The sequence below is a fragment of the Mus pahari genome, chromosome 2 (assembly GCF_900095145.1).
Source record: "Mus pahari chromosome 2, PAHARI_EIJ_v1.1, whole genome shotgun sequence".
Classification (NCBI taxonomy): Eukaryota; Metazoa; Chordata; class Mammalia; order Rodentia; family Muridae; genus Mus; species Mus pahari.
Window position 1 is genome coordinate 99,099,800 of NC_034591.1, and position 27,085 is coordinate 99,126,884.

Below are 27,085 nucleotides of genomic sequence, written 5' to 3' on the forward strand. Positions count from 1 at the left end.
AAAAAAAAAAAAAAAAAAAGAAAGAAAGAAAGAAAGTGTCTGAGAATAGTTACATAAAATGGTTTCAGTATGATGATGTGTCCATTGTAGAATAATAACATTGTTGATTTACTTTACTTTATTGCATACACAGGATGCAGAGAAGACAGGCAAGGGAGCTCTCAGGCAGCTGTGACCATCAGGAAGGAATGTCTAGTGACGATGAGCTGTCTCCTGCAGAGATGACTAACTTCCACAAGTGCCAAGGTCAATTGCCAAGATTCTAACCTATTTTGAGATGTTGAAATAGTGAGGAAGGCTTTGTTGTGGCTGCCTTTAAATCCATATTACTAAGACAGGAAAATACAAGAAAAATGAAAACATTTTCTGCGTAAGATTTGCTGCCCAGTCCTCCCATCAGGGGCATCTACACCTCTAATAAACCTTAAAAAAAAGAAAAAGAAAAGAAAGCCTTGAAAAACAAAACGTACCTGCTGGTGAGAGTACAGAGACCTAAGAGATGTCAGACACCAGGCTAACTGGAGAGTTCACTGAGGTGCATAGTTGGGAAGCTGGCACATGTCTGGTTTGAGGGTTTAATTTAATCAGCTTTGTGATGCTTTTAATTTGAGTTCATTACAATAAAGTGCTTTTTTAAAGTAGTTCACTGACTTAGTTGTGTAAGTTACAGACTGTGCCATCTAGGGAAAGCAATGCAGCCACAGTGCCCACTGTAACCCAGCAGGTGGCAGCAACGCGCCCTGGGAGCAGCGTTCACAGCACTGCCTGTCCAGAGGCAGCAATAAGTATATGGTATTTTGGCATATATACAGGAACTCAATACACGGCTTTATTACTGTTGATATTACCTCTTTTGGTATTAAAATGACTTTTTAAATAAAATGAATGTATGAAATAACAAAAGTTTCAAGCCCAGTTGGTTAGGTAGCAACTCATGACTGTTGGTAAGGAAACAGGCTTAAAATGCATAACATAAAGAGACTTACTTTGTTTGCAGGTGACATTTTACAGGATTGTAAGAAAGTTTTTGAAGATGTGCATGATGATTTTTGTAACGTCCAGAATATTTTATTGAAATTTCAGCAGTGGCGAGAAAAGTTTCCTGATTCCTACTACGAAGCCTTCGTTGGTTTCTGCTTACCAAAGCTTTTAAGTCCCCTGATACGAGTTCAGTTGCTTGACTGGAATCCTCTTAAGGTATCAGTGTTTCACATGTGACTGCCCTGGTCATGTCAACTGCTTTTGTGCCCTTGCCGTCAGGTTAGGTCTAAACTATCACAACCTTAGCCTGGCAGGGTGGCTCAGCACATAAAGGTGCTAGCTGCCAAGGGTTATGGCCTGACTTTAGACTCCAAAACCCATGTGATACAATCCTTTGGCCTTTACACATGCCATGCCCTTCCACCCCCGACCCCCAACCCCCCGAAAGAATGAACATCATTAAAAAGTAAAAACAAAACCATTTACCCTTAAAGTTGTAGGTAAAATTTAGAGCCTTGGAATAACTGTCTAGAAATGTATACTCTAAACTATATTACTTGGAACGATTACATGATTTGGGGGGGGGGGGTGGACAGGGACAGGGACAGACAAACAGAGAAAAGTTGGAGTAAAACCTAGGGCCTTCTGTGTGCTAAACAATCATCAAACCATTGAGCTACAACATCCCCAGCCATCTTGCTTGATTCTTAAGGCATAGCAGGACCAAACATCAGTAATTCAAACACATTTTAAATATCCTTATAGTGTGTGAAAATTTCCCCAGGATTATGTAGTATTAAGTTTGGTTAAATTTGACTTAAAAACCTGTTCTGAGGATTGTGAAGTTGGAGATGACAAACTGGAAAGAGTTGGTTAGCAGAACACTGAGGAGGAGGAGGAGGAGGAGGAGGAGGACCGACTATAAGAGAGGCCTTAGGAACATGCAGGATTTGTGGGGGACACACTTTCTTGACAGTGGGGAAATGCCAGTTCAGGGTGAGTACCCTGGCCTTCAGACCTAGATCCAGAGCTGAGAACTTACTTATGGAAGTAATAGGAAATGTAATATAGGGAAGGTAATGTGGAGTTGGTTTTGGTTTGTTTTGCTTCTCTGTATGCCCTGGCTGTCCTCCTGGAACTCATTGTAATCAGGCTGGCCTCAAACTCAAGAGATCTGCCTGCTTCTGCCCCTGAGTGCTGGAATTAAAGGTGTGCACCACTACCACCTGGTAGTAATGTGGAGTTTTTAAAATGTTTTATGACATATATATTGTGTGGCTGTGTGTACACATGCATGGCACGCATGTGGAGGCCAGAGGACAGGACATGTGAGTTGGCTCTCATTATATGAGTCTCAAGAATCCATCTTAGGTCATCAGACCTAGCAGCAAGTGCCTTTACCCTCTGAGTCATCTCAGGGACTTGAAAGTGATGTTTTAGGAAGCCTCTAGCAATAGCTGGATCCTGTATGCTGAAGAATGAAGCTCTCTAAGGAAAGCTCTGAGCAAGAGCTTACAGAGTAAGTGATGGAGAGTGTCGGCGTCTCTTCCTTGGTCTTAGTCATGTGTCTGCAGGCTTTCTAGGTCCACACCACCTTCCAGGGTAGAGCAAGGTCATTTCTATGGAACTGTTAGGGAATGCGTGGGCAGCACCTGGGGTTACCCATTCTGGATCATTCCTCTACAAGTAGTAACAGCTGCTTGCTGATTGGCTAACAAGCTAAACCGCATGCACATTACACATTTATTCTTAAGTGAAAGGACTGAAGTCAGCTTTGCTTATGGCAGATGAATGAATTTTACCAGTGAATTTTGTAGCAATTCCAAGTGCCTAGCTCAAACACGTTATTTCACTCTGGTCAGAGTGCTGCCATTGCTGATCTCTGAATGTCCTGGCACACAGTGGACCTTTGTCACATTTTTGTTGTATGATGAATGCATGAAACACAGTTCTTAGTTATTCTGCCTCGATGCTGGGATGTCGTGCTTCCTGCCTTACCTTGGTGTCCTAGTGGTATAAACATAGTATTAAAACATGTGATTATTCTCTTTGAGCCTTAGGGAAAGTCTAGGGATTTTGGAAAAAGTTAACTTACAAAATATACACATTTAAGAATGTATAACTTTTATCATCTTGTCTTATAGATGGACTCCATAGGTCTAGACAGGATGCCCTGGTTCACAGCCATCACAGAGTTTATGGAGAGCAGCATGGAAGATGTAGGAAAGGAAGATGGTTCTGATAGGAAAATCTTGTCTGCTGCCATCAACAAAACAGTTGTCCCTCGTCTTACAGGTAATCTTAATTCTGTTATAGTCACAAATATACTTGTAGACGTTTGGAGATACAAGGGAATACTGTATTAAAGAGCAATAAATTTCAAATTGACCTGCTTGGAAATGCTTGTTTGTGCAATTGTTGGCTGTCCACAGTAGTAGTGGTAGTATGACCAGAATATTTTTACCGTATTCCAGAGAAATGAGTTGTGAACTTGACTAAACTTTAATTCTGACAATTTTCTTTTTAACTCATGTTCTTGAGCCATCCATCCCATGGCTAGCGAGCATTGGTTCTCTGTGTTCTGAAGACAGCACTCCCAGGGTGTGCTGAAGGACCCATTGTTGGGCAGGGGAGCAGGAGAACATTGAGAGTGATTCTGGGGTTTTGATTCAGTTGCCTTTTCCTGACTTGGGTATCTGAAGGAAACAGTTTAGAGTGGAAGTGGCGAGTGGCGAGTGGCGCTCTGGTGGCTGTGCTGGTCACTAAGTAGGGTGTTAGATGGTTGCTGAGTATACAGTCAGAGGAGTTCAGGCAGGAGGCAGCTTCGTGTGGGTGGTACTGAATGCCACAAAGTGATGTGAAATATTAAGGAAGTGAATGCAAGAAGGAACGAGAAGGAAATGACCTCAGTCCTAAGGTCCCTTTAGCATTTAAAAGCCACAGTAGTGACAAGTACCAGCCAAGACCAGAGAGGATACCAGGAGGGCGGTCAAAAGAAAGTATGTCTCAAAGTCAAAGTATTTCCAGGAAAAAGGGGGCCCCGGCCTAGTTGTGGTTGTTGACAGTAGTCACACAGGATTAGAATCAACCTTTGGAGCTCACTGTGCAAATGTCCTGTGGGACTTGAGAGATGCACTCACCGCTCTGGAAAGTGCAGAGGCCTAATTGAGAGGATTCTAGGAACAAACAGGAAGATTAGGAGGTAGACATCTAGGCAGTACTTTGAGGAATTTTGTTTTGAAAGGAAAGGAAACAGTGGACAGTACTGGAGAAAGTACAAGGGGTTTGGGAGCTGGAAGATAGTGCAGAATTTAAAACTCTTGCCCTCATTAGTGAGGACCAGTGCCCAGATCCCCAGAACCCACATAAAAACATGGTAGGCGTGATGGCTGGCATGTAAGGCTAAGGGTTTTTAACATGGAGACAGGATCCCAGTAGCAAGCTGATGTGCCAGACTCGCAGCCATCAGCCTTAGGCTTCACACACACACACACACACACACACACACACACACACACACACGGACGTACGGACAGACGCGCGCGCGCACGGACGCACACGCGCGCGCGCGCACACACACACACACACACACACACACACACACACACACACGGACGGACGGACAGACGCGCGCGCACACGGACGGACAGGCGCGCGCGCGCACACACACACACACACACACACACACACACACACAGACATGTCAACATGTATACACAGCATGAGGTCAGGGAGAAGAAGGAAGTAGAGATCCTTCAGCTGAAAGCAACCAGGAAAATCAACCAGCAAGCCAGCAGGCCAGGGAAGTCATTGCTGCCTCACATGGAGGCTTGCTTGAATTTGGGGATTTGGTTTGGTTACCTTTCTTTAAAGCTACATTTTAACTGCATATTACAGGAAGAGTTAGTGAGAAGGTGAATCTAGTGAGGGTTGTAGGTTATCCTGAGAGGTGTAGCAAAACCCAAGGAGGAAAAATATTGAGGGTGTATGAAGAGAAAATGGTAATGCTAGAAATTTGGAGCATATGCAAATAGTAAACGTCATGATTAGCCATGGATTTAACCTTAATATGGAGTGGAATAGGATATGCTAAAGACTTTGGTTATTTGTACATGATCTAGTAACTTGTGTAACCACTGCATGTGTTTCAGATTTTGTAGAGCTCATTTGGGATCCCCTGTCAACCTCACAGACAAGAAGTTTAACAGTGCACTGCAGAGTGGCTTTTGAACAGTTTGTTTCTGAAAATGAAGTTAGTAAAAACAAACAGGTAATGATATCTGCAGATTTGGGGTTTAGCTCAGTGACAGAGTGCTGGCCTAGCATGCAAGGGACCTGAGCTCATTTTCTAATACCACAAAAGTAAATAAAATAATGTATGCATGCTCAGATTCTATTGTGTGGAGTTATTACCTAGAAAGTCAGAATTCAAAGAATTTAAAAGATGGGGTAAAATAAAATTTGAGTTTTGTTCTTGATGTTCTAAAAATTGATATAGGTCTCTTAAGATAAATAGTATCTATAATTAAGTGGAAAAAGAAGTAAAAGCCTGATCTTCAGGAAAACTGAAATGGGACTAAGCCAGGGAGAGCTGCCTGCCTTGTGCTGGGATCACTAGCATGTGCCACCATGCTCGGACTCCCCGGAGACACAGCTAGCACTACGTAGTAATGGACACCACTGTTGGGTTCTGTGGTTGCTTTGGCTTTGTTCTTGTTTACTCTTTATTGATGAAATTCGTCCTCTGACCATTTCACGTGTATGTAGTACATAGCTTACTCTCCCCACTCCCCCTTGCACACACACACAACCCATCTATTGTCATTCCCTCCTCCTCCCACAGGTCCCTTTCTGTGTCGACATCTTTTGGTTTTATTCTGTTTTGCTTTGTCGTGTGACCATCTGATTCTAACCAGGACTGTGTGTGCCCATGGATTTAGGACTATCTGCTGTAGCCTTATGGACTCTAGTAATTGTCCTTTCCCTGGAACGCATCAGGGAGGGCTAGGGCCCTGTGGTCTCTCCAGTCCATGACTGGCTCTTGACAGCCCAGTCTTGTGTAGGCAGCCTCTGCTGCTCAGGTCTCATGTTTGCAATGGCAGTACTGTGACCTGAAGACAGTATTTCATATCTCTTCTCCCTGTCTTCTGCTCTTACATCCTTCCATTCTCTCTCCCACGGCATTCCTTAAAGAGGGTGGTAGAAATGCCCTGTTTAGGACTGAGCACGTGGGTATCTGCATTTATCATTGTTTACTGCAAAGACAAGCTTCTGTGGTTAAGTGTGAGTAGCATGTGTCTATGGGTATAAACATAAATATCTAGGCTGTAGTTTGATACCACATCAACTAGCTAAACCATAGTGGAGAGGTTGCCCCTAGGTCCATGGTCTCCCAGCCACTGGGTTTCTAGTATCACCTGCTACCATCTTAGTTTATAATTCTGTACAAGTTGAATACCAGGTCATGAGCTGTATTCCAGCAATTTCATTTCCTTGTGTATACCTATTAACTGTTCTTGCACACACTGAGACTTCTGCAAGGTATTTTATAGCATATTAAGCACCATGTATTCCCTAATTGGAAACCATCAAATGTCTAATGAGTAGTATTCATGCAACAAACTGCAGTATAGCTGTGAGTGATCTAGTGACAACCATATGCATCTCCTAAGTTCTCACAGTATTGTAACATCTGGCTCTAACTGCAGACCAATTTGCACTATAAAAATTACTTGATTTAGTTATTATATTAATAATTATGGCTTACTGATGCTTTTCAAATTTTTAATAGGATTTACTTAAATCTATTGTTGCAAGAATGAAGAAGTCAATAGAAGATGATGTTTTTATTCCTCTATACCCAAAGAGGTAAGAGCTCTCCATGTTTATACTATTTGAAATAGCTTTCTTTTGAGGAGAGTAGGGTAAGATAGAGCCTGATGTACCGTCAGGCTGTCCTCGAACTGTAGCCACCCAATGGTACTCCCAGGATTGAAGTTGGGGGGCATGGGACAGGACTTTGAGCTTCCTGATTTATCTGAATAAAAATATGGCCCAGAAGGTTTTGTTCTGGTAACTAATATGTTCTCATGGTTCAAAATAGGAGTGCAGTTTAGTTATATTTAAGACAGTCATTTCTGAGCCTTTTGACTAAAATCAAACATATCTTTAAAATAAAAAAAAAAGGGTTGTTTGCTTTTAATTTATATATTGTGAGCATATTTGCCTATGTGTATGTGTATGTGTATGTACCATGTGAGTGCCTGCAGAGGTCAGAAGAGAGCATTAGCTCCCCTGAAGATGGAACTACAGGCAGTTGTGAGCCACTGTGTGGGTGTCTGGAACTAAACTATGTCCTCTGCAGGAACAGCAAGTGCTTTTAACCATCGGACTATTTCTCCAGTCCCTATAATGAGGTTTATTTACTCTTAGACTTATGAATGTAGATTTTGCCATTCATCTTATCTCTGCTGTGACTTTATTTCCCCCTCTGTGTACCTTTTTCACCTAGTAGATAGTTGAAGTCATTTTATATCCTTATGTAAGTAAGTTTCTTCACTTTTTAAAAGTTCCTCAATAGGCATTGTCTTAGTTAGGGTTTCTATTACTTCAACAAAACACCATAACTAAAAAGTAACTTGGGCAAGAAAGGGTTTATTTGGCTTAAGCTTCCATATTTCTGTTCCTCATTGAAGGAGGTCAGAACAGGAACCTGGAGGCAGGAGCTGATGCAGAGGCCATGGAGGGATACTGCATACTGGCTTGCTCTACCTGCTTACTTATAAATAAGCCAGGACCACCAGCCCTGGGATAGCACCGCCCACAATGGGCTGGGCCTTCCTCCACTGATCAGAAAATGCCTTACAGCTGGACCTTGTGGAGGCATTTCTTCAACTGAGGTTCCTTCCTCTCTGTTGACTGTAGCTTATGTTAAGTGACACACAAAGCTAGCCAGTACTGGCATGTTGGTGTCCTGTGACTGACCAGCACATGAGTGGTAATCTCTTGTCAGCAATGAGATTATAAGCAAACTGTGCAAAGGCAATCATATCTACAAAACTCCCTTGCAGAAACCCACTGTTGGCTGACTGTGGATGCGTTTGTAATTCTTGGTAGGTACCAACAAAGTGCCTTGATTCTTTTTTAACTTAGACTGTTTAGTTGCTTAATTCAAACAAACAAACAAATAGCAGGGACCTGGAGAGATCACTTGGTGGCTTAGAGTGTCCAGTGCTCTTCCAGAGGACTGGAGTTTGATTCTCTGCACCTAGGTTGGACAGCTCACGGCCATCTGTAACTCCCACTCCATGGTCTCCCATGGCCTCTTCCAGCCTTTGCAGCCATGGCACTCATGTGTACGCCACACACAGATATACAAATGTACACAGAATTCAAAACAAAAACAAACAAGAGTCCTATTTTTGAGGCTTTATTCTGAGAGAATAATGGTCCTGTATTCCCTTCCCTCCCTCTCCCCATTTCTTACTCCCCTCCTCACCGGTCTCACATTAGCTCTGAAAAAGGAAAAATGTCACCACACTCCAAGTTCCAAGAAAGACAGTTCTGGGGAGCTCTAAAGGTAAGCAGAGGACTGTTTTAAATGTGTCTATATTAATCTTTGCAGCTAAGTAGTATTGTTGAACTACTCCACTCTGCCACTACAGTACAAAACACTAACAGGCTATCAGTATGCAAGCAAATGAACTGTTTAGATAAACTTTGCTTACCAACACTGAAATTCAAACATTGTATAATTTTCACATATTCAAAATACTCTGTGTTGAATTTGTTATGTTGTTTGAGACAGTCTCACTACATAGCCCTGGCTGTCCTGGCACCTGCCATGGTACAGATTGATCTTATACTCCATGGTATGACTTCCTGCCTCTGCCTCCTGTGCACTGGAATTAAAGGTGTATGCCACTTATATTCTGTTGTTTTTTGTTTTTTTTTTAATATTTTGAAATGTCCTTTAAAAATGTAAAAGTTGTTCTTGTCTCATGGACACTCCAGTTAAATTTAATTTCGGTGACCTGATGGTTAAAAAGCTACAGTTAAGGCAAATCCATGTCAGTGGAGGTAGATAAGAAAAGGAGGTCGGTTGTTTCGGGACGCCACAGTGACTCACTACAGGTGAGGAACACAGTCTGTCATAGCCAAGTGCCGGATGCTGGCACTGTGTGCCTGTGTCTGTCTTAGCTTTTGTAGGAGATGGAGGAGGAGAAACTTGGAGAGACCGTGAAGTCTGTGTTGGATGTAGCAAACTACACACAACTGTGGAGATGCCTCAGTGAACCCAAGAACGAAACTGTGATTTAAATGCCAAAATAAAGGGTCACGGGGTACTGAAATGTCCATTATGTTTGAGAATACAAGGGCATAAATGTCCTTAACAGGAGCAGTTTCAGTGCAGTGAGTGTGTGTGTCATGGCCAAGTCAAGAAGATGTTTTCCTGGACAGGCAGGAAGGTCAATGATAGTGCAAAGAATGGTGTGTGTCATTCTCCATTCCGAATACCAGGAGAAGACTCAGAAGCCACATTATAACTCACAGAAACGCCCTCCAAATAGAACCAGTATTTACTTGTAGGCCTCACTACAGGGCACTTCACCCCTATCAGCAGACTTGTGTCTTGTCCCGTTTTACACATCAGCAGTAGGTTTCTGGCATTGCCTGGCTTCCCACACATGGGTTCCAGGTGCTTGACAGTGCTTTCTGGTCCTGGCAACCAGTCTTAAACTTGGTGGGCCAGACTATAGTGAGGATGGGTTACAGTGGGGCGTTGACCTTGAGAGGCTCCAGTGGAGTCCTGTGGGGCATATTGCCGTTGGTTACCCTGCAAGTGGAAATGGGATGAGCACACGCATGGAGGCGAGAGTCGGGTATTCACTTGGATTTTTTTCTCTTCCAAAGCTGACATGTACAACAAAGCCAACTAGTGAGAGTCCGGGAGCTCGACCAGTTCTTTATGTCCCACTAGAGCTGCTAGGGAGGACATAATTACTTGGTGGTTTCTTTTAGCTCTTCCGAAATATTCTTCTTTGGAATGGACTTGTCCCAGATGACACCTTGCAAGATCTGGGCCTGGGGAAGCTGCTGAATCGCTACCTTATTATTGCTCTTAGTAATGCTGTCCCTGGACCAGATGTTGTTAAAAAGTGCAGCCAGGTAAGTTGTATAGAAGCCAATTCTAATTATGACATTGTTATATATACTGCTCGGTGTGGTGACTTACGTCTCCAGCACTAGAGACTCTGAAGCAGAGGAAGTTTGGAAGCTCCAGACAGCCTGGGCTACAGGAGGGTGAGACCCTCTCTCAGGGCACAGCAGAGCAAGAGCTGGGATTAGGCAGGGGCTGGGCAGTGAAGACTGCATGTGGAAGACCTGAATTTAGCTCATAGTCCCCACCCCTGTAACTTAAGCACTGACGGGGAATCCAGTGCCCTCTTCTGGCCTCTTCAGAAACCTAGACATACATACACAAAGACGTGAATTTATTGAAATCTATATTGTATTACAGTCAAATAATTAAATTGTGGAGCTTGCACATGAATAAACAAATGAGTTTCACAGAGCAGAACTCAGAAGCTATTTTAATATTTAAGAATCAGTATTCTGGTTTGAAACAACAGTAGTGAGGAGACTCATTTAGTAAATGATGCCAGGAACCGGCTGCCCTCCGCATACACCTGAGTCTCTGCTTGAGAGGCTGATGCAGGAAGAGTGTGTGCTCAAGACAAAACAAGAAGGGAGGGAGGGAGGCAGGGAGGGAGGGAGGAAAATAGGAAGGTGGTTGTTGTTGTTTTAAGAAAAGGAGTTATTTCTAAATGGCAGAAGAAATGAGAAAAGGCAATAAATTTGTGAAAATAATTTGACAAATATGAACTGGATTAAAAAAAAAAAAAAACAAGTCCAAAAGGTATGGAGATAAAGTTGCCACTAGTAATAAACTTAGAAGTGTGTTCAGGTGGCTTGCTATACTATTCTTTCTCCTGTAACTTATATATTACTTTTTATATACTAAAAAATTAAAAGGAGTTAACTAGATTAGAAACTAGGAAAGGAGCTATAACACATAAGATTAAAACCCACATCAAATTTTAAAAGCCAGTAAATAATTTAAAGACTGTTATTGGAATTGGCCCCAAAATAGGCAAGTCAAACCCCCACAAATGGATATGGAAGACAGCCTACCAACTGTGGCAGAGTGGTAACACCAGCAGAGAATGCTAGTGAACATACTGTGAAGACGCACAGGAAAGTGGGCCTGCTGCTATTATTTAACTAAAATCCCCAGTTGTGACGTGAGCCTGGGATGCTGCCATTCTGGGGCTGTAGAAGCCTGTGTCCTGCAGTGTGGGGGCGCTGGTACTGGAAAACAGAGTCTGTTGCTGCCAGGAGCAACACAGCTCTAAGTATTATTTATCTTAGGACAATCAGAATTGCACATACAGGTTTTAAGCACATAGAATACTATACCATTACTTAATAGATGGTAACCCAAGCTACCTGCATTAGTTACTTTTCTGTTGCTGTGATAAAACACCATGACCAAAGGAGACTTAAGTTATTTATTTGTTATTGTAGTTTCAAAAGAGAGTCTATAATGGAGGGGAAGGCCTGACAGTAGGAGGACACTGAGAGTTCTCTACTTGAGCCACAAACAACAGAAAAAGCAAGCTGGCAGTGGGTCCAGGCTGTAAATCTCATCCCATCATCCCGTGATGTGATGTGCACCCTCCACAGGACTCTACCTCCACAGGTTCTTAATGTCCCAAAGCAGCAGCACCTACCCAGAACCAAGATTCTAAGTTTCAAATATTTGGACTTAGAAAGGGTGTTTTTATGAAAATACTAAAATACTCAAATGTCCCCGAAACAATTGATCCACCCATAATGTAAAAGTCATGGTGTTAAATGGTGCTGAGGAAGGCAGGCTTGGAACACACCTGCAACTCCATCATCATAGTTGTTACATTTAAATCATTCTCTGTGTGGACTGTTTTCAAGTTGACTGTGAAGGTCAACTCAGAAGTAGTGAAGGGGAGGTGTGTTTCCACAGCTTCTCCACAGCAGGTTGGAGAAATGAGCCGCAGGCCAGTGTGTGGTACTTCATATTTGGGCAGGCTTGCTGGTTCAGACACGTGTGAGATAGCAAAGCATGGAAAAACAGGTACCAGTGAGTAACTTCCAAGCCAGTCAGGACTGGTTCTAAAACTTTGGGAAACGGATATTGCTTGCCAAGCAAGTCTTCCATGCCTCTGCCTTCTGCAGTCACATGTCTGCTTTTTTTCCTCAACAGTTAAAGACTAATACAGTGAGCCTTTCTTTTCCCTGCCTTCACCTGCTTTGTCTTGCATGTGTTGATGGTGCTGCTGCTACATCAGATTCAAGGCCTCACACACTCAGATACCTGCTCTACCACCTACACATTCAACAACTCTCTCTCTCTCTCTCACTCTGTGTGTGTGTGTGTGTGTGTGTGTGTGTGTCTGTGTGTGTCTGTGTGTGTGTGTGTGTGTCTACTGGCATGGAACTCAGAGTCCTTTCTGTCCCTGGCTCTCAAATGCCGGACTTAAACACCTATCACCGTCCCCAGGTCTCATCCTCTATGGCCATTTTAAGGCTGGCCCTGGACGTACTTATTTCTTTCTAGCCCTTGTATTCCTTTACAATGAATGTTTGCTGTTTTGACTTTCTCCTTTCTGGTCTCCAATCCTTGTCTTGTGACCATCCAAGGACTCTGTCTTCCTTCATTGAGTTCCCTCCTTTTCCTTCCTGTTGCTATGAGGAAGTTATTTGTTTTCAACATTTTTCTGACTTTCCAAAAACTCCTCTCCAACGTGTTATTTTTGGAGAAGGATGCATACACTGTATTGATCTGTCTGGCCTCCATGGACATGGACAGCACAGTGGATAAAAGACAGACTGCCATGAATTTTCTTCCCTTCAAAACACTTAGTCACCTGCTGTTTCCTTCTCTGGGGTGTCTGTGTTGGACTGAGGAACTGTACGCATTGCTGGAGCGTGCAGAGCAGATTCCATCTGCTTTATGCTTTTAGCAATGAAGAATGACTTCTAATCAAGTGGCTTTTCTTTTTTACTCTCAATTATTTTATATGTATAGGTGTTGTGCCTCTGTGTATGCCTGTACTGTGTGACTGCAATACCTGAGGAGGCCAGAAGGGGGCATCAGATGCCTTGGAACTGGAGATACAGATGGTATGAGCTGTCATGTGGGTTATAGGAATTGAACCTGGGTCCTCAGGAAGAGCAGCCATTGCTGGTAACCATTGAGCCATCTCTCCAGCCCAGAAGAGTGATCTTTTTAATGCCATGTTACCTTTGACACAGGAAAGAGAAATCTCAAGCTTTCTTTGCTCTTGTATTTTAAACCTGCCATGTGTCTTGACTGACAGATAGCAGCATGTCTACCAGAAAGATGGTTTGAGAACTCTGCTATGAGGACATCAATTCCCCAGCTAGAAAACTTCATTCAGTTTTTGTTGCAGTCTGCACGGAAATTATCCACAAGTGAGTTCAGGTAATGCTCACTTAATTTTTCACCTCCAAAGCATTGTGCAAAGATTTTTAATGTTAGCAGTTTTAAGGACGTTTTGCACTTTTACTATAATTTTTAAATCTCGGTCTTGGGATATAGCCAGTCTGGCAGAGGATTTGCCTAGCAACAAGAGGCCCTGGGTTCAATCTAAGTCCTCATAAACCAGGCATTGTGGCACAAGCCTGGAATCCTTCCAGTGTTGAGGAAGTCTGGATGTGACTGCTCCCATTAGCTGACAGCACAGTGGCCACTGAAGCTGACAGTACAGTACTGTGGAGACCCTGACGACAGGCTTGCTCTGGGTTCTGCTTCTTACTGCCATCCGCATGCAAATTTTCCAGAATATTGTGTATTGGACTTTGCAATTATAATCATGAGGCATATGAAACTGTAGTCATTCTAAGAACTACATCATTGGCAGTTTTATGTCTGTGCCAATACTGCAGTGTGCTTATACAAATGGATGATACAGGCTGATGTTAATAGGCTATAATGTACATGTTTGTGTAGCTAATACAAAAATACATAATGTGGCCACAGAATCCAGTATGTGAAATGTGCGCGGCTGCATGTGCTATGCTTTGATAGGACTATCAGCATGTTTGCTCATAGCAGCAGCATGGCAGCATGTAATGTGTTTCATTGTGACATGTTAGCTAGTGTCACTGTGCCTTAGGGATTGACTAACTCTTTGCCTTTAACTGAAGCATCACTGCATGTGATGAGATATAAAAGGGACAGCATCTCTGTATTATCTGTGGCTCTAGATACTGGCTTAGGTCCTCAATCGCCATTGTTACTCCCTTCTCACCTATTATAGTACTTCACTACTACTACGACTACCACCACCTCTTTCCTTTTATTTTATTTTATCTTGTTTTGTGCTAAGGATCAAATTTAGGGCCCACTGCCTGCTAAAGGCTTTACCACTCCTGTGCCTCTCGCCTTGACTGGTAAGGAGTAAATGCTTTTTGGTTGTTTTTCAGGAATGAAGTTAATGAAATAATTCTTATCCTGGTGAAGGTAAAAGCTCTGGATCAAGCCGAATCCCTCACAGAAGAGCTTCACCTGGAGCCCCTCACAGCTCAGAGTACAGGGGTTTGAGCGCGCGGTATGGGAGTGCGGAGTCAAGATGTGCACTGCTGATGCCACCATTGCCCTGTGCCCACCTGGGGGGTGTGGAAAGGCCTCCTGGTGCTGTGTGTCTGAGGGAAGTAATGCACAGCAGCAGCGAGACCTCAGTGTGCTGCTCTTAATCTCTCAATCCAGAAGGAAATGAAGAAATCTGACACACAGAAGCATGCCCGAATCAAAACCATCTTCAGCAAACTCCGGCTGTTTGCAAATCAGCTAATGAGGAAGCTCTCTCTCTCCATGGTTTCTTTTATCTTATTCTTTGGTGGGGACACAGTCTCATTCTGAAGTGTAAGGAATTGCTTATTATTAAATAGCTAACACTTTTTTTATATAAACTACCCTTTCAAAACTGTACTGATTTATTGTATGAAATCAGTGCAAGAGAGTGCCAGTGAGTCTCCAGATTTCAATTCATTGTCCATTTGTTAAGAAAAAAAAAAAAATCTTTGAAAAAAAGATTTATTTTTCTATGTGTGGTCATGTGTGTACCTGGGTGGGCTTAGCACTACCTCCATGGAGTGACCAGAGGGCATCAGATCCCCTGGAACTGGAGTCCAGGAGGTTGTGGGCCACCTGATGTGCTGGGAACCAAACCCAGGTCCTCAGAAGAGATCTTAACCACTGAACCATTCTCCAGTCCCTGTTGAAGAATGAAGATGTGTTGGTTTGGGTCATCTATGATTCTTTTTGAAATGTCCATCTTTTTCTACAGGAATATTGATCTTTGCCTGTACCCTGACAAATAGCTTTTCAGAAAACTTACCATTTTTCTTTGAATTTTGTGTACTTTTTTTTTTTTTTGTAACGAAGATATTAGCTTGTAACAAGTGAGGCTTTTTTGCTATGTTTTGTGTGATTCATGGAAAGACTAAGAAGGCCATTGCTATTTTAAATACAGAAATGTAAAGTATCCGTCTAATTAAGAAATTATGATCTTTTCTCAAAATGATTTTATTAGTATTCTAAAGTATATTTGTTAAGCAACTCAATGATGATCCTATATTATTTTTTCCATGTTGTCATTTTAGACATTTACTCATTACAAAAGCATGTATATATCTGTACAGAAAGTTTTGTATATAAATGGCAGAGACTTTATTTTTACTATTAAAGTGCACTTTTGGAAACTGTTCTCTGGCCTTGGCTTCTTAGAGATGGACGTGTGGATGGATGTGCTCTTGGACACCTAAACTCTGTTCTTCATGGGATGCAGAGGAAGGAGTAAGCAATTCCATTATGCCTGGCATGTGAGCTTCCAAGCTTCTTTGAAACATTGTGATGCTAACTCTGCTGCCATTTTAAAGTTCTTACTCCTTCCTCCTAGTCCTGTGAAACAGAGGAACTGACACAGCAGGTGCACACACTCATCTGGTGATTGATCTCACAGACCCAGTGAGCTGCAGGCCAGCTGGGGCTACATGAGACCATGACAAAAACTTAATAACCAGAAACAAAAAAACTTTGATTCTCTATCTCTGATGGTTTCTTTTGTGGAGACTGAGTCTCATTCTGAAGTATAAGTGACACTGATCTTGGAACCCTCCTGCCTTTGCCTCCCAAGCCTGTGGATTACCACACCTGGAAAGGAAAACTTAAAAGGCCTAAATACAGACAGACCATGTTCATGAATTAGAAAACTAATTTTAGGTAGTCTTATTCTCCTTAAACTGACACATGAATTTATTGTCAACACTGAAACAGGTTCAGGAAAATAAAGCATACAGGAGAACAACCTAGCGCCATGTTACTCATGGCCCAGACCAATATTAGAAAAGCAACGAGATGCCCCCCTCAGCTTTCTACCCACCCAGACAAGTTACAGGTCTAACAGGAGACCTGTGTCTCAGAGGCAGAGACTGAAGAGACTCAGTGGAGGTCAGTGGAGGTCGCTTCCCAGCACCCACACCAGGTGGCTCACAACCACCTGTAACTCCAGCTCCAGGGGATCCGATGCAGTCACACAGCATACACTTAAATAGAAAAGAGGTACTGGGTATCTAAACTCCAAATAATGGTTCCAGAAAGACTGAAGCAGAGGAGAGAAACTCAGCAACAAGAGCCAGGTCTCCCAGAACGAGAGTCAGGGCACTGAGAAGCTTGCCCAGAGCCCTAACCTATGGATGATATAAATGTACCTGCACCTGCACCAAGTGCAACACAGACTCTGCTGTCGAATCATGCCCAAGGAGCAGAAACTCAGACGGAGCTGGGTTTCTCAACACAGCACTAAAACTCTACTCAAGTAGACTCTGTAGCATGGCAGCTTCAGAGAAGAGAGATCGTACAGGCCAGACAGTCCTCAAGAGTAAAGTGCAGCCAACATGAGTGAAAGGACTCCTGTGCCTGATCATGAGGTATATCATATGTATGCCCATGGAGGTCCACACACATGCACATCTCTGGAAGCTAGAATAATTAAGGAGTTAGCAGCCAGGAAAATGAAGACATGGAATGCAAGGACAGCTCACCAGTCTGTGATGTTACAGATGGGTTAGCCTTTACTCTGATGCATCCCAGCTTCCCAACCCATGTTCAGCTGCATGGAACACCAAGAACACTGTCCCACTAGAGGGACTGTCGACCCCCAAGAGCTGAAGCTTGATTCATATGGAAGATAAGAAAATGACACTCTGACCACCTTCCTGCTGGACATTGATCACCCAGTTCACACAGGTCCTGCCGGGTGCCCTGAGGTGTCTTCTGTTTAGCAGACTTCACTTGTAATTTTACCATGGAATTCCTCACAAGTGGCTTTTGTAAACTTGGGGGAAATAAAGCCAGATAACTCAGATTCCCACGTTCTTCTTAAAATTGCCATGTAGTAAAACAGGACCCTTTCTACCTGCTAATGAGCCTGTCAAAGCTAAACATTTAACAATGGAGAGGTAGCACATGACTAAGAGCACTTACTGCTCCTCCTGAGGACTTGAGTTTAATTCCCAGCACCCATGTCACGTGGGTTGTGTTAGCTGGGGTTTCACTGCTGTGAAGAGACACATAAGACTAAGGCAACTCTCATAAGGGACAACATTTAATTGGGGCTGGCTTAACAGTTTCAGAGCTTCAGTCCATTGACACCATGGCAGGAAGCATGGCAGTGTCCAGGCAGACACACAGCTGAGAGTTCTGCATCTTGATCCAGCTACAGCTAGGAGAGTCTGACTCTGACCACACTTGAACATGAGACCTCAAAGCCCACCCCCACAGTGACACACTTCCTCCAACATGGCCACACTTCCTAACAGTATCACTCCATATGAGCCAAGCATACTCAAACAACCACGTGTCATAAGCAGCTGTAACTCCAGTTCCAGGCAGTCTGATACTTTCTGGTCTCTGGAACCATGTACACATACAGACCTGGGAGCTAGGAGCTAACCGCAGGTCCTCTGCGAGAGCAGCAAGTGCTCCTAACTACTGAGCCACCTCTACAGCCCCTATTCTTACATTTTAACTTGCACACTGTTTTGTGTTTACATTTATTTTTCCCAATCTACTCCTCTTGCTCAGATCCCAGAACATCTTATTCTGGTGATGCTAACTTCACTGGCTACAGAAAGGGAATGAGTGTCCGGTGATTTCTCTTTTTAGAGCAGTAACTGACATGCAGACTTTATGCTAGGTACCAAAAGGTGAGGAATGCTCGTTTAATCACTGTGTTCTTACAAAGCAAACTTAATGGCGTTCCAACCAAATCCTGAGAGCCAATACATTAACCAAAGGCATTGTCAGAACAAGGGCTTAAAAGGAAGATACTTTTAAGTGTGTGTCTAATTGCGGTCCATATATGCAAGGGTGTGCCCTAGAAGGGGTGCTCGCCTTCCACCCCGGGTTCCAGAGTTGAGTTCAGGGCTTCAGGCCTGAGCAACAGGCATGTTCACCTGCTGAGCCATTCACCAGGCTCCGGATCAAGACTTCTTTGATGCTTCTATTTCTTCCCACAATGCAGCTTCAATTTTTGAAGTGTCATATTCTCTCATCATATCAAACTCAATCCATGGCTTGTTCCACTTCTGGGCTTCTTTCATTTGCTCTTCAGTTAAAGCAAGATCAAATCTGATTCCTTTAATGTTGAACTTTGGACGTTCCCAGCGTTTGGACCAGGGCTTTGGCTTCATTTTAACTTTCAGCTAAGCAAAACAAAAACAGGAATTATGGGCTGGTGAGATGCACACCAAAGTCGTCGTTCCCCCCACCCCCACCCCCAGGTCGCCTGCAGGCGCTTGTTTCTTACTTGCCCCGGAGCAAACGCACAGCATTTACCTTGTTAACAGGCACTTCCTCGCAGGACTCATGTGGGACTGGCTTCATAGTCATGTCAAAGGTGCTGTACTCGGGAAGGGCGTCCCGTAAGTACAGCAGGTTATCATCCAGTCGCTTCTCTAACTTCACCACCTGGATCTCCTGGATTCGAGGATTATACAGTTCAAAGCAAATCTCCACACCTAAAAAGGGAACAGGCTGCTTCAAATCATGGACTTCCCACATTAAGTCCAGAACCCTGCAATACCTTACCGTACAGTATAAAAGAAGCTGGCAAGTGGGAACTGAACAAACGCATGTAAGTTTTAAAGATCAAGATTATCAAAGCAAAACAAACTAAATCCCATTTAAATTGAAAAGTGAGAAATTGATGTGGTGTAAGAAGTCTATACACACATCATCCCACCTCTTCAACATACATTACCCTGGGAAGAGAAAGCCTCGGCTGGTGAACTGTAGACCAGACTGGCCTGTGGGTATGTCTGTGGGGCCAATTGATGTAAAAGGCCCAGTCCCTGTGGGAGGTACCACCCCTGGGCAGGTGGTCCTCGGCTGGATGAAGAGTTGGCCGACAAAGAGCCCACGAGTGAGCCAGCAAGCAGCACTCTGCCATGGTTTCTGTCTCCCTTGAGACTGGCCTGAAGATGTGTAAGCTGAGATAAACCCTAACTGCATTGGCTACAGAAAGCGATGAGTCTCAGGTGATTTCTCTTCTTAGAGCAGTAACTGACATGCAGACTCTCCCCTCTAAGTTGCTTCTGGACATAGTGTTTCATCACAACAACAAAGATTGCACTAGTTTGCCAGGGAGAGGCCCTCTTGGCACCAACAGTAACTTGGTAAGCAAGGTGCTGTTTTGAATGTGACCCTCCAAGAGTCACCTTGAAGACCTGCTCTTGTGGTAGCAGGCTCACTGGTGAGAACCCCAACGTGCACCCAGAAGAATTACTTGCTGTTTCAATTCTCCTTTCTACAACTTTACCATTTGTTCTGCTGTGTCAGTCACGGCATGTGTGACTGCTTCTGACACCATAACCTGTCATAACAGGCTTTAACATAACTGCGTCACAACATAAAGCAAAGTAGGGACCTTCATTTTAGAAGTCCCAGTGGACTTCGGGGTATTTGCTTAGAAAGAGGTGGGTGATCCTGCTAAATGTGATGGCTCACATCTCTAATCCTCTAATCACTGTCCTCAGGAGGCAGAAATTAGAGGATTCTTCAAGTTTGAGGTCAGTCAGCTCTCTATAGCAAGTTCCTGGCCATCCACGTCCTGTTTTAAAAAACGCTACTAGCAAAAACAAAAGGAATCTCTTCACTGCTTTATACACTGTCTCCATACTTGAAAATAACCGTTTGTTTAACCAAGGTCTCACTATAGTTCAACCTGGTTCTAAACTAAAAAATCTTTCTGCCTCAGGACATCCCCGTGCTAGGATAGCAGACATATGTCACCATGCCCAACCCAGTCTAGTCCTAATGGGTGTTGCCCTATAATAAAAGAAGCCCTCAAAAGAAACTAGACCCCCCACCCCCATACCCACCAAAGCACATTAAACAGTGAATACAAATCCGTATCCACGGCACAGCACACATTATCTCTTGGGGAAATCCCAGTTTCACTCTCTGGATGCTCAAGAAGAAACATACCTTGTCCTTCAATCGTGTTCCTGAGGGTGAAAGTAGCCCCGAGCCCATTCCCTGATCGCTTGATGCAAATCCCCAGAAACTGGCTGGTTTTTCCACTGGCATAGGGGTCAGCTGTGGTGACGCGAAGTATGCTTCCTACAGAGTCAGAAGAGAAGCAAGCTCTGACACAGACGCAGGAGTGGACAAATAAGGTTTATAACTCAGTATGTCAGAAACAAATAACAGCAAAACCCAGACATCTGAAGAATAATCTGAAGGCAATGAAAACTAGCCCCCAGCACCTGCTGACAGACACCTGCTGTTACTCACCAACACAGAACTCTGGACACCTGCTGTTACTCACCAACATAGAACTCTGGAATGCGAAGCACCTTTCTCCTGTCTAGCATATCTTTTCTTTCTATCTTAAATTTCAGAGGGTTTGTTCTCCCCCTTGGAGGGATGAATTCAGGACTCAGGAACCTATAAAAAAAAAATTAAAAATGAAAGTTAATTTGGGCCAGTATAAGGGGAAAAAAGGGTATAATGTATTTCATTCTTTCAATATGGATTGCAATGTTATTTCTAAAACCATGGTTTCCAAAACCATTGTTAATGCTCATGAAAACTGCCAGCACTTCTGAGGACACACCAGGCATTGTGGTTAAATGGTTATCAAACATCTAAGTAGCCCTCAAGGTCTGGACCTTATTGTCCAAGAAGGAAGCTTTAACGAGTTTCAGCCCAGTACAGGAACCATGTCACTGGGCATCCACCCTTGAGGGCACAGCAGACACCTGGCCCCTTCTGTTTCTCCTTTTGCTTTTACCTAGCTGATACTTCCTGCCGTGCTGTCCTGTGTCACTGCAGGGCCCAAGTGACAGGACCAGGACCAAGCAAAATGAACGATAACTGTCCAAACCCTGAGCCAAACGACTTTGTTCCCTTTAGGCTGGCTGTCTCGGGTGTTTGTCACCACACAGGCAAGCTGACCCATAGTAGCATAAGTTAATCCTGAGAGCAGTTAGATGTTTTATTGTCGTTTTACTTAAAAAACAAAGCAAAACTGGAGCTTAAAAAGATGATGAACTGCTGACATATTACTATTTGTTACCATTTTGTCCCAGTTAATACGCTGCATTTCTCTCAGTCTGCAATGCTGATGAGCACAAGTCTCCCACTGAGCAATAAATACGGAGACAATATATGCAAATCACCAGCTGCAGACTGACTTTAAAAGAAACCTTCCACCGAGCATAGGGATGCCCACCTTTGGTCCTAACACTCAGGAGGCAAAAGCAGGCAGATCTCTTTTGAGTTCAAGGCCAGCCTGATACACACCCACATATATGATTATTGTGTATAGTGGTTGGGGGGCACAGCATAACACCCACGTAGGGATCTGAAGGCAAATTTTGGAGGTCGGTTTCCCTTTCCTCTCTGAGTTCCAGGCATGGATTTGGTGGACAGGTTTGCACAAGAGGCACCTTTACAACCGAACCACCCTGCTGGCCCATACTGTTAGCTTTTGAACATGCATTTATGTATGGCCTGTTTCCCTCAGAGACGAAAAAGAGTGTGCTGGATCCACGTGCCTGAGCCGATCTGACCTCCCCAAACCCTTCCTCCTGGACAGAATCTGTTGGCCAACGCTCACCGTGGTGGATTTTAGGACAAACTGAGGAAAGGGCGTCCAAGCCTGCGTCTTTCGGGACCTAGAGAGGGGCAGACCCGGAACCCGATTTCGTGCAGCCCAGCGACAAAGCGGGTACCAGAGTGTGCGCACGCCCACGCAGCATGAGCAGCTGCCACCCGCGCACTCCCACGCGGCCTCGGCCGCCTCACCTTCTCTCGTCGTCTGGGGTTCGGCGCCGGTCCACGATGACAGGTTTCGGCGGTGGCTTGAACCCACCGGGCTCGGAAGGCCCGGTGCTCTGAAATCGGCTTGGGCCCGTGCGGACAAGGCAGGCATCAGACGCGAGGGCAGCAAGCCGTAGCCTGGCCATTCGGACGCTCTGGGCCAGGTACAGGGACGCCCTACAACTTTCTGCCATGGAGGCCGCCATGTCTACATTCGCAATGAAGGACTACAACTCCCAGAAGTCAATGCGACGAGGTGTGGCCGGACGGTGGCTCCTATGGGACTAAACTTGCTTCCCGGTGTACCGCCGCTTGTTTGACTAAGTTATACCTGTAAATGTATATAATTTTCCTCTTCTCCATAATTTGCAAAGTTACACTTCTCTACAGGGCTAGCAAGTTTGTACATTTCGCTAAGTACTGTGATCTCATTTGCATTTAGTGAGTGACTATGAAGTGCGTGGTGTGTGTGTGTGTGTGTGTGTGTGTGTGTGTGTATGATTGCAGGTGTCCATGGAGGACATATGATCCCCTGGAGCTGGAGTTACAGGCAGAGGCAAGGGACCCTATGTGGATGCTGGAAATTGAACATGGGTCCTCTGAAAAGTTAAGTGTTCCTAACTGCAGAACCACCTCTCCAGCCTCCTGGGTTCTACCTTTTATTTGCTTGTGCCTACATGAAGAACACAACTGTCACCTAAAGGGCAAAAGAGATAGTTTATTCTAGAGTCAAGTATGAGTGACCATGGCTCAGAACACAAGATTTAGGTCACCATAGTCCATGTTCCAATAGAGTAACAATTCCATGGCGTTCTCATAGTATCAGAACAAAGAAAGCCATTCCTTACATACTTTGGCAGGTACACCAATTTAGGTATGCTTTATCAAAGTGGAGAAGTCCCTCCTGTACGCCTTAGTTTCACTGATGGCATTCTTAGTCTTCAGGTTGATGGAAGTGAGGAGGTTGCTGAATGAATTCACTTAATAGTTACAAGGCCGTTGGTTCACAAGCAAGCTGGTAATAAATTACCATTTGAGGGACAAACGGTCCAAGATAGTTGGGCTCTGGATCTGCAGTGCCACAATGCCTCAAGTCACTCAAGTTTTAATTAGTTAATCGGCCTTGTAGAACGTTGCTTCTTTTAAGAAATTTTTGTTTACCTCTTGTTCAATTATTGGTATTTAGTTCCTTGTTATGAATTCCATGGGGATCAATGAGTATCTTCTTTTGCTTAACTTCTGTCTTACTACCCAGCACTACCTGGCGCTCACAGGCTCCAAACAGAATAGTAAATGCTAGCTGTTTTGTCACCTGATGAAAGTTAGAGTCATCAGAGTGGAGGGTCCCCAACTGAGAAAATGTCTCCATAAGATAGGTCTGTAGGTGGCCTGTAGGACATTTTTTAAATTAGTGATTGATGGGGGAGGGCCCAGCCATTATGGGTGGTGCCATCCTTGGACTGGTGGTTCTGGATTCTATAAAAAAGCAGGCTGAGCAAGCCATGAGGAGCAAGCCCATAAGCAGTATTCCTCCATGGCCTCTGCATCAGCTCCTACCTCCATGTTCCTTCCTTGTTTGCGTTTCTGTAATGACGTGTTTCAGTGATGTCCAGTGGTATGGGAGTGTAAACCAAATGCAGCTTTTCTTCCTCAACTTGCTTTGGTCATGATGTTTCATTTCATCAATAGAAACCTTAACTAGGACAAAGCATAAAGAGGAAAACCGTCACTCTTAACAAATAGCCTCCATGGAGTCCCTGAGCTCACTGAGAACATCCACTTTTCCAAAACTAAAATTGAGTTTGCCTCAGGCAGTTGAGAGGCATACAAGCGAAAGGGGGTCCATTTCAAATCTTCTTAAATTGAGAGGGGCTTGTAAGACAGCCCCATGGGTAAGAACACTTACAGCTCTTGTAGCAGTTCCCAGAGCCCATACCAAGTGGTTCCCAGATGTTTGTAGCTCCAGGTCCAGGGGAGCTAAGAAGGTACACTGGGTGTCCTTGGGCACCAGTACATATGTCCTGCACATAGACTGCTGCAAGGAGAGAGAGAGAGAGAGAGAGAGAGAGAGAGAGAGAGAGAGAGAGAGAGAGAGATTGTTTGGAAAAAATTAAAGAATTTGAGATTTAAGGGCAGATATTGCTGGAGGTGAGGCTTAGTGGTACAGCACTTGTCTAACATGTACAAAGATTGTGGATTCCAGTACATCGTCGCCAATACCAAAAAGAAAAGGAAGGAAGGAAAGAAGGAAGGGAGGGAGGGAGGGAGGGAGGGAGGGAGGAAGGAAGGAAGGAGGGAGGGAGGGAGGGAGGGAAGGAAGGAAGGAAGGAAGGGAGGGAGGGAGGGAGGGAGGGAGGGAGGGAGGCTGGCTGGCTGGTTCATACTCTCAGAGATGGTGAGTTGCTAGAACTATTAATGCATGTTCAGTGTGATCATCAGTTGCCCTGACTGGATTAATGCACCACTGCTACCTCAGACTCAACATGAACCTGCAGAACTCACCATCTTCGGCACCTCCGGCTTCTCCAGCGTGGGCTGTTCTAGGGATCTCCATGGCCATCCCATAGCTCCAGCCCAACTCTCAGTGCCAAGACTGTTTCCTTCCGGCCTCTGAGTACCGCTAACCTGGAGCTGTCCAGCAGCACACGGATCCTTGTGCCTCATCCTCTTCCTCTCTGACTCTGCTCCAGGCCTCCATCCTCTTCTTTAGACCGCTGCAGTTTACGACGCCAGCCTGGTGTTGGTCATGCTCTATCTAGTTATCTCAAGCTCTCCTCACTGCAAACAGCAGCAGAAGAGAGAATTCAAAACTTAACCTCAGGAACCAGGGGGACCGCTAAGTGATTAAGAACACTGACTGTTCTTGCAGAGGTCATAGGTTCCCAGCACCCACATGGTGGCCTTACAGAGGGCCTGACATCCTCTTCTGGATCCCTCTAACACATACACATAAGTTTTTAAAAGACCTTTATTTCATCATTTCTTCCCATATTTCTGCTAGCCAGATGCTATCAGGCCACTTTACGCTCATTTTCATATTAAAAGTTAGTTGTTATTTTAATTATTGCACTAAACATCTTCATGGAGGAAAATCAAAGAACACTTCTCACCCGGCCCCCTACCCTAAACTTTTGCAGCCCTTCATGCAGCCGCTGGTCCCTACCTCAGCCATTGCTTCTCTCCTGGCTCCCGGCTGGCTCCGCTCCTGGGTCTCTCTTGGTCCACTGGTCCACATCTTGATCCCTCACCCCTCCTCTCAGGGCCTGGCTCAGTCTGATGACCTTGTTCAGCCTGGACTCTTCCAGATGCCTGCTGGCTATGCTCTCCCTCACGTCTACAGTAAACCTCAGCCATACCTAGGAGTGTCGTGTCCTCGTTTTCCATTCGCTTCTCACGTTGTGTTATTGTGTCTGCTTTAACTTGTGAGATTAAATCTTCCACATTCACAAGGGTATCAAGAAGCTTGGTAAAATGTCCAGATAAAAAGTTGGGGTGATACATTAGTTAACGTGTGGGTCAGAGTTGATTCTTTGGCTCTAGTTTGTGGAGGTGAGATGGAAAAATACAAAGTTTATATATTTATTTAAAGGCTACAATGCAGTAGCAGCACATACCTTTAATCCAAGTATTTGTGAGCCAGAGGCAGGCATATCTCTGAGAGCTCCCAGGCCTGCTGGGACTACATAGTGAGACCTTGTCTCACAAAACCTAGGGGTAGAGGAGTCGGAGGAACGGCTCAGAGAGTAAGAGAGTGGCTGCTCTTGCAGAGGACTTAGGTTCAGTTCCCACAGTCTCTGTCAAGCGGCTTACACTGCCTGTAACTACTGCTCCGGGAGATCTACCACCTTCTTCTGCCTCTGTGAGCATCTGCACACATGAGCTTATACATATAGAGAGCCACAGAAATAAAAATAAAATAAATTCATAGAAAGAAGTTATGAGCCTATTTGTGATGGTTATTCTTGATTGTTGATTTAACTAAAACTTCAACTGAGAGACACACCACTGGGTGGACCTGTAGTTCCAGGAAGGATTAACTTCAAGGAGAAGCCCCTCTCTGAGAGTAGGGAGTACTTTCGTGTGTGTGTGTGTGTGTGTGTGTGTGTGTGTGAATTATGGATATAGATATGTGTGTATTATATATAAATTTATACACATTCTATCAGTTCTCTTCCTCTAAAGAACCCTGACTGATGCATCACCCAGGGCTTAATCCATTGACGAAGCCATGACTCTCAACCCAAGACTCTCCCCCAGACCCTCAGCCAACAACCCAGCCCTCAGCACATAGCTTTGGGAATATTTTTAAGGTTTATATATTTCATATGTATGGATGTTGCACCTGCATGTATGTCTGCATACCATGTGAATGCCTGGTGCCCTTGGGAGCTAGAAGTAAGCATTGGATCAAGTGGAACTAGAGTTACTATGGTAATGTACAGCTCAACTTTAGAAGTCCCAGTGTCATTTAAAAATCTAACTCTTGGGGCTGGAGAAATGACTCCATGGTTAAGAGTATATAAGAGGACCTAAGTTTGGTCCCTAGCACACATATCAGTCAGTTTACTACTGTCTGTAACTCCATCTGCACCCTCTTCTAGAGTCTATAGGCAACCACCCACACATGCACACTCACTGTGAGCTCATATAAAA

General features: G+C 44.2%; 2 protein-coding genes across 7 annotated transcripts in view; one reads left to right on the plus strand and one right to left on the minus strand.

Moving 5' to 3' along the window:
* Gcfc2 (GC-rich sequence DNA-binding factor 2) overlaps positions 1-15,792 on the plus strand; it is a 33,151-nt gene extending 17,359 nt beyond the window's left edge. For 2 of the 6 annotated variants that reach the window (XM_021191107.2, XM_029535502.1), the window contains 9 exons: positions 134-246; positions 998-1,197; positions 3,126-3,276; positions 5,133-5,251; positions 6,773-6,849; positions 8,494-8,560; positions 10,003-10,149; positions 13,401-13,525; positions 14,530-15,792. In XM_021191107.2, coding sequence (XP_021046766.1) covers positions 134-246; positions 998-1,197; positions 3,126-3,276; positions 5,133-5,251; positions 6,773-6,849; positions 8,494-8,560; positions 10,003-10,149; positions 13,401-13,525; positions 14,530-14,647 — 1,117 coding nt within the window. In that variant the 3' untranslated portion in view covers positions 14,648-15,792. Of the gene's footprint in view, positions 1-133; positions 247-997; positions 1,198-3,125; positions 3,277-5,132; positions 5,252-6,772; positions 6,850-8,493; positions 8,561-10,002; positions 10,150-13,400; positions 13,526-14,529 lie in introns of those variants that run through there. The other 4 variants (XM_029535501.1, XM_029535503.1, XM_029535504.1 and 1 more) reach the window with 4 other exon arrangements.
* Positions 15,793-18,307: 2,515 nt separating this feature from the next.
* Positions 18,308-22,669, minus strand: Mrpl19 (mitochondrial ribosomal protein L19). The gene is made up of 5 exons (XM_021191104.2): positions 22,418-22,669; positions 20,937-21,055; positions 20,594-20,728; positions 18,944-19,125; positions 18,308-18,810 (listed from the first exon to the last, which is right to left on the minus strand). Exons 1-5 carry the CDS (start codon positions 22,636-22,638, stop codon positions 18,589-18,591), a joined length of 879 nt encoding a protein of 292 aa, XP_021046763.1. The 5' UTR covers positions 22,639-22,669; the 3' UTR covers positions 18,308-18,588.
* Positions 22,670-27,085: the final 4,416 nt, after the last annotated feature.

What these genes read in the sequence shown, in the direction of transcription:
- Mrpl19 (XM_021191104.2), bottom strand. Translation starts at nt 22,638, where the DNA reads ATGGCGGCCTCCATGGCAGAAAGTTGTAGGGCGTCCCTGTACCTGGCC. An exon ending in CATTCCAGAGTTCTATGTTG is followed by an intron (nt 20,729 to 20,936) that starts GTGAGTAACAGC and finishes CTGACTCTGTAG; the next exon opens with GAAGCATACTTCGCGTCACC. An exon ending in AGGAAGTGCCTGTTAACAAG is followed by an intron (nt 18,811 to 18,943) that starts GTAAATGCTGTG and finishes TGTTTTGCTTAG; the next exon opens with CTGAAAGTTAAAATGAAGCC.